The sequence below is a fragment of the Triticum aestivum genome, chromosome 2D, assembly GCF_018294505.1.
Source record: "Triticum aestivum cultivar Chinese Spring chromosome 2D, IWGSC CS RefSeq v2.1, whole genome shotgun sequence".
Classification (NCBI taxonomy): Eukaryota; Viridiplantae; Streptophyta; class Magnoliopsida; order Poales; family Poaceae; genus Triticum; species Triticum aestivum.
Genome location: NC_057799.1, coordinates 406601124 through 406608207, shown reverse-complemented (window position 1 = coordinate 406608207; position 7084 = coordinate 406601124). Strand labels below are relative to the sequence as shown.

At 46.7% G+C, this 7084-nt stretch overlaps 1 protein-coding gene across 1 annotated transcript; it reads right to left on the bottom strand.

The window, feature by feature from the left end:
* Positions 1-1932: 1932 nt before the first annotated feature.
* LOC123053446 (mitochondrial phosphate carrier protein 3, mitochondrial) lies at positions 1933-6622 on the bottom strand. Its single transcript, XM_044476927.1, has 6 exons — positions 6196-6622; positions 5371-5732; positions 5239-5282; positions 2629-2843; positions 2410-2534; positions 1933-2308 (listed from the first exon to the last, which is right to left on the bottom strand). The coding sequence occupies exons 1-6, from the start codon at positions 6499-6501 to the stop codon at positions 2254-2256; spliced, it is 1107 nt and encodes a 368-aa protein (XP_044332862.1). The 5' UTR covers positions 6502-6622; the 3' UTR covers positions 1933-2253.
* Between the last annotated feature and the right edge of the window lie 462 nt (positions 6623-7084).

Sequence of the window (7084 nt, the reverse complement as noted above, 5' to 3'; positions counted from 1 at the left end):
TCAACCCCCAACCGCCGCACACTTCCCCTCCCCGGGCTCGCTGGTCATTGCCCCTAGCGCACCCCTCGCTCGCCTCCTTCCTCGCCGACGCCGCCGGCAAGTTGAAAATGATACATAGATAGTTCACCATAGCATACATAATGAAAATGATACATAGGTAATTCACCGTAGCAAAGCCTGTTAAAAGAAAAGATCAACTACTCGTCGTTTTCCGGCTCCGACTCGGTAATGTCCTCCTCCGACGTCTGCAAGTAGGCGTCAGCATGCCGCTCGTCCTCAGAGTCCCAGGACGACGTGTTCAGTTGAGCGGCCTGCTTCGGCGCACGCTTGTCCTCCCGATAGGCGGCTCGCTCCTTTCTCCTCGCCTCCCTCTCTGTCCCCCGTTGCTTGTAAAACTGGTGCTCGTTGACGATGTCCCGCGGGAAGCGTTCGCGCCACTCCGCCATGGCTTCCACGTCCATCTCCATGATCGCTAGGCGACGCTGCCGCCTCCGGTTGTCACGACGATCCTCGTCGGTGAAAAGTCGCGGGAGATGCGCGAGATCCTGCGCGCGCTGGCTCGTCGACACGTCGGGGAAATTCATATCCCAACGAGGCCACCGGAGGCGCCACGCCGCCGCGTCGTACGCACGGGCCGCCTCCTCTGCGGTGTCGAAGGTGCCGAGACTGAGCCGTTTTTCGCCGAACGAGATTTCGGAGGAGAAGACGCCGGAGCGGCGCTCGCGGACTCCGCGGAAATCAGCAGCGCCTAGGCGGCGCATCGACATGGTGGCGCAGAGGCGAGAAAGAGAGGAGGCACGCAGGAGCGCCGGCGGTGGAGAGGAGAGGAGAGGGGAAGTGTGCGTCCACCGGCGGGGGGTAGGCTTTTTATAGCCGCGGGCAGGCGGCGTCCGCGTGGCTGCCGGGCATACGCGTGGCGCCGCGCCGCCCGTGAGGCATCAATGGATGCTGACCGGCGCAGCAGCGCGCCGCAGCTTTGGCATTGATTTCCCCCCTCCCCCGGGAACCGAGACGATACGATGAGGACGACGAAGCGACGAGAAGCACCGTGTTGCTGACTCGGGGGCCCGCGTTTAGTTCGCGCCAAAACCGTTTCACCCGGCGCCCCCCAGCGCGCCGGGTTCGGCTTGGGTCCGCCGGCGCCAAATTCGGCCCGAGCCGGCGAAAAATGGTCTTCTGGGGGCGTGGTTGGGCCGACTTTTGTGCGCCGGCGCGAAAGTATCGCCTGGGGAGGGCGTGTTGGGGGCGCGGCTGGAGATGCTCTAACCCACCAAAAAAACTATCTCACTCAAGAGATGCTAATTGGAGCTAGTTCTCCTACTGTATTTATTGTCAATCCAACACTGTCATCCAAACACATATTTTTGACTAGAGTTAGTTCAGGATTAGTCATGAGTTAAAAACTAACTCTAATATCTAGCCAGGCCAAAGTTTCGTTGCGTGCCTCGGTGTAGCGGTAAGCTGCCACATGGGATCAGGAGAGCAACTAGAGAAGCAGGCGATGAGACGTGGCAGCTTGGTATTTCATACGAGTTGGGAGATCTTTTTCCTGGTTGGCGTATGGCTTCATCCCTTCTCTTGCCGGGCGTCTGTTTCAGAGAGCGACAGTCCAACATATCTTGCCATTCTACTACGTACGAAAATAGCGCGTTTTCTGAAACCTTTCTTACTTGGTCGACTGTAGAACAACCGTACGCTTGGTTTTTACTTGGTCGACGGTACAACCAGCTGTACGCGGTACCCAGACTTGCGCATTTGCCGACAATGGTGGTATGGCACTAGCTACAAACAGCAAGGTGTGCTTGCTTGATGAAGAATCGCCAGATGACTAAAGGAGGGCGCCAGTAAGTCAATTGCAGTATTGCTCTGCGAATTTTCTGCGGAGATCGCAACAAACACCCTCTAACACAGCAGACTCAACACACAACAATGTAACAAGCTGGTGAAATCAGCAAAATAGTATAACCATAGGCAAAACGCCTAATTACAGCTTTTACTGCCAGAGCCGAGACATATAATAACAGTTAAAAATAGACAAGTATGCTATGCTTCAGGCAATCGTCCTAAGCCAGACGATCATGTGCCGAAAATTGTTCCTAATCTGTCTTGACATCTAATTACCAGGGTTGCAACTAGGCATTCCTGAAAAATAATCGCTTGCTCTTAAAAGGATGAAACATGAGTTATTTCGTCATCATCCAATTCGGCGCCAAAAAATGTTGTTAGATATATTGAGTATAGTAGAATCAAGCCTCAGCCCTTCAGCTGCTCTCCAGCGGCAGGCGGAGCAACTCCACCACTAGTTGGCCTGTACAAAGACAAATCACGATTAAGTTACCGTGAACAAGACCAATAGCTGGCCTCTAAGGGCCAATGTAGAAGATGGTCCACACAAAATGAGATACTTACAGTCCAACCATGACTTTGAAAGCATCATAGATGCCCCACTGAGCTCCAGTGAGGGTACCAATCATCACGATACGCAGCGGGAGTCCACGCGTAAACAGACCCCACAGGCCAAGTTTCTTCACAGCCTGCAGATGCAAAAAGTAAATATATTGTAAGAAACAAAACCAAGACAAAACGTTAAAGGTGCTCAATGACTGAGTTACAAAGTAGGAAGCTCACATCGCCCACAGTTGCTCCCTGAGCATTGTTGAGGAATGAAACAAGGTTGTCTGCTGGGTGCGAAACTATCGCGCAGAACACTCCAGCGACGTAACCGCCTGCAAAGCTCACCCCGAGCTGGAGAGACTTGCTGCACTCGCTCTTGGGGGCAGGAATTGCATACTTGTAGATATTCTCAACAATAGTCTCAAAGGAGGCAAATTTCATCATAGTGTCTGCATTTTACAAAATGATCAGATGGTGATTAAGCTGGTAGTTTGATCGCTGCAGAATACGACATCTCCGGTGTTCAGTGTCAAAGCAAAAGAATAATATATACATAAGCAATCTACCAGAAGGTAAAATAATCCAAACTGCAAGTAATTCTCCATTACTACGAGTTGATCGTTTGATATACCAGAAACAAGGAGACAACAGAAAACCTCAACAGCAATGGTGATATTACTATTTCCATTTCTAAAACATTAGTTGGGAGATAACCTAATTGCGGTCTAGCTCCAGCTGCATATAAAAAAGGTATAAGGAGCAAACAGATACAAAAAGAAATGTAACTAAGAAACAACTACACTGCAGCTTCTTTTTTTGGGACATTGTGTGTGCCTGCTTTGGGGCACACATCATACATATTTGTCTAATGCAGAACACTCCAGTGCAATCTAGTTTCACAAAACCGGAGGGACCATGCAGCGAGCAATATTTGTGCAGGCAAACAAAATCTGTAAAATCAGCATGGTCACACAAATTTAAACACATAGGATGCAGGTACCAGGATTGTCACATGTAGGAAAAAATTGCAACTTGCAAGTCACAAATCCAAGGCAACATAACTAATATTTGACTATTTGTGTAAACATAAAAAGCTCAATTGCTAACAACCAAAGATAAATATGTGTACACAAACACCGGAGAGCAGCAAATTCTCTACAGCATAAGAGTAAATAATCTGTCTTAACAAACATGTACGCCACGTAATTGGAGTTTCGCTCTAGTACAACAGAGATAACTCAAGCAGTGTGAAAATTCTGTATATGCACAAATAAATCTTGAAAATGATTGCGTGACTTCAAGAAGAACAGCACAATGTGCAACAAAGAGTTAGTATTCTAGAAAAAAAAACAATACTGAAATTCCAACGAAAGATATGTTAATAAATGAAGCAGTCTATTTTAACAAACTTGTACGCCACGTAATTGGAGTTTCGCTCTAGTATAACAGAGATAACTCAAGCAGTGTGAAAATTCTATATATGCACAAAAATTATCTTGAAAATCATTGTGCGATTTCAAGAAGAATAAGATAATGTGCAACGAAGAGTTAATATTCTCGAAAAAACAATACTGGAGTTCCAATGAAAGATGTGTTAATAAACGAGGTAATCTATCTTAACAAACATGTACGCCACGTAATTGGAGTTTTGCTCTAGTATAACAGAGATAACTCAAGCAGTGTGAAAATTCTATATATGCACACAAAAAATCTTGAAAATCACTGCGAGATTTGAAGAAGAACAAGACTGTGTGCAACAAAGAGTTAATATTCTCAAAAAAACAATACTGGAGTTTCAATGAAAGATGTGTTAATAAACTAAGTAATCTATCTTAACAAACATGTACGCCACGTAATTGGAGTTTTGCTCTAGTATAGCAGAGATAACTCAAGCAGTGTGAAAATTCTGTATATGCACAAATAAATCTCAAAAATCATTGTGTGACTTCGAGAAGAACATGACTATGTGCAACAAAGAGTTAATATTCTAGGAAAAAAACATACTGGAGTTGCCATGAAAGAATGTCTTAACAAATGAAGAAGAGCTGGAGGTTCCAACCCCCATATAAATATATGCCACCTAATTGGAGTTTCACTCCAGAATAGCAGAGAACTCAAGCAGTGTGGAAAATCTATATATGCACGTATATAATCTTGGAAATCATAGTATGATTTCAAGAATAACAAGAACAATGTGCAACAAAAGAATTCCAGCAAAATTATACTAGAGTTGCGCAAGCACAAGACATTAGTAAATTGTAGTGTAACACTATTACTTAAAGCCATGATGAAAATACATGATATCACTGTATGTGAAAGGCAATAAGATTTGTCACCAGCAAGAAATGGTCATAAATATTGTAAACCACTCCATTGGAGCCTACGCCCAGTTATAATGGGGATAGCTCAAGCAGTGTGGAAATATCTATATATGCACACATAAAATCTTGGAAATCATACTATGATCTCAAGAGGAACTGTGTGCAAGTAAATTCATGGCTGCGATGTCCATGCAAATAGTTTGGCTTGTCCCATGTTCAAAAATTAAGAACATAATAAGGCATCATTAATGCACTCCACTGTATCGCTGGTAGCAGAAGTAAGGTTCCTATCGCCATATGTACTCTAGGGGAGCACAACTTATCAGTCAATAACAGAGCAACTTGGTCATTAGATTCTTCAAATAAATTTATTTTTCAACATTTATATATGATTTAGAGTAGCGATTGTCTCCTAGGGTACCCACTGCCCAAACATTATATGATTTAGAGTAGCAAATGTCTCCTAAGGAAAGCAATTTGGATTCATGATGAAAAGACAACAGAGCAGGGAGTAGATACTCACATGGAATTTGACGGCCCCAGAGTGGAACAATTCCCTTGTACAATCTGCATACCCAGCATTGTTTCAGAAGAGTGGACTGCGGTTACAGAGAACAATAGATTTCAATATTTCAGTCACTTGCCTCGGACTTACCCAGCATATCCTTGAGCCTTCACAAACTTAGGGAACCCATCAGATAAACCTTTTGCAAAACCAGGTTGTGTCTGCACACGGACCTTCACAGCCTCCATGGGGCAGAGGGCAACATCTGCAATAACCTCAGCCGAAGCAGATCCAGCAAGATAGATCAAAGTCTTGTACTTGGCTGCATTCTCAGGTCCAGCAATATCCGAGTAATACTTCTTGAAGAACTCGTAGAAACCAAATTTGCAGGCGCCTTGACCACTGTAGCCAATCAAAGTAGGCACCCAGCCTCTGAAGAAACCCTTTGCCCCTTGCTCTTTCAAGAGAACACCAAATCCAGAAGAGATGCTCTTGTACTTGGCTGGATCAATCTAATAAAACAGGCAAAGTGATATTTCATTACTAACTGGTTTCGTGAAATGATAAAACATAGCAGGGCGATCAATTACGCCTACAAACCACACACACGCACACACAAATCATTGACAGTCGGTCCACAACAACAGTTAATTGTTGAAAACGTAACAAATGTAAACAATTACATAATCCAACCCTGGGTCTACGAACAAACAGTTAACAAACACGTTGGCAGGATCATTTTAGCCCAGATCACATCACGTACAGGAATCATAAGACAAACACATAATATGCGATATGTACGAATCCATTGACAACAGAACCATAGAATATGCTAGGTGGCATATTCCAGACGCATTATGCATTGGAGACAAACTCATGAAATAAGAACCTAACCAGCCTCCAGTATATCATTTGTTTATATCAGGGATACATTGGACACGCCGCGGAGACAAGAAAGCTCTAATAGAAGCTCACCTGCATGTTGCACTTGACGAGGTCGAGGGGCGTGACGGTCATGTGCGTGAGCCCGCAGCTGGTGATGCCACCGGCCGTGCACGCCGCGTAGAAGGCGGGCGAGTACATCTCGATCTTCCGGGACGGCTCGCTAGGCGCCCGCGCCCACGCCGCCGGCCTCGCCGCCGCCGCATGGGACGGTGCGACGAGCCCGCGGCCACCAATGCCAGCGACGGCAGAGAAAGGGGTGGGGGTGGCGGCGGCGGAGGGGGCCGCGTACAGGAAGCTGGGGAGCAGCGCGTTGCGCGATCTATCGGAGACGGCCATGGCTGCGGTTGGGCTGCTACGCTGTCGCCGCGGGTGCAGGTGCTTTGCTTCTTCCCCTGGGGGCGGGGCGGGGGTGGGTTGTCTTGTGGGTTGCGGGGAGGGAGGGAGGCGAGCGTGAGGCTCGCCGCCACTTGCTCGCGGGGAGGGAGACCGGTGGCTGCGCGATTTGTTAGGGCACCTCGCTCCTAGGAAGTGGTTTTTATAACGAAGGACACGGATGGGCGCCTTTTCTCTTCGTGTAAGATGGTGGGCCGGGTCTAATCATGAGCGTGATTTTCTGCTGATCCAGCCCACCCAGTAAGCTATCAAAAAATAAAGCCCATTCAGGCGTTACAAAATATTGGCATTCGAGATATTCCAAAGCTAGGCTTGATAAAAAGTGTAAGTTAGGGAGAAAGGATTGTGTGCATCGATACTTCTCATTGATCGTCCACTAGGCACACATATAGATACAAGGGGTGCGTCTGGTGTCTTGTCTTCCAAGATACAACAAGTTACAGAGGGGAGAAAGACGCGACAGGTGCAACGTACAATACCCACACCTATATACGTATATGCATGTTCAACACCTCCCCGCAGTCGA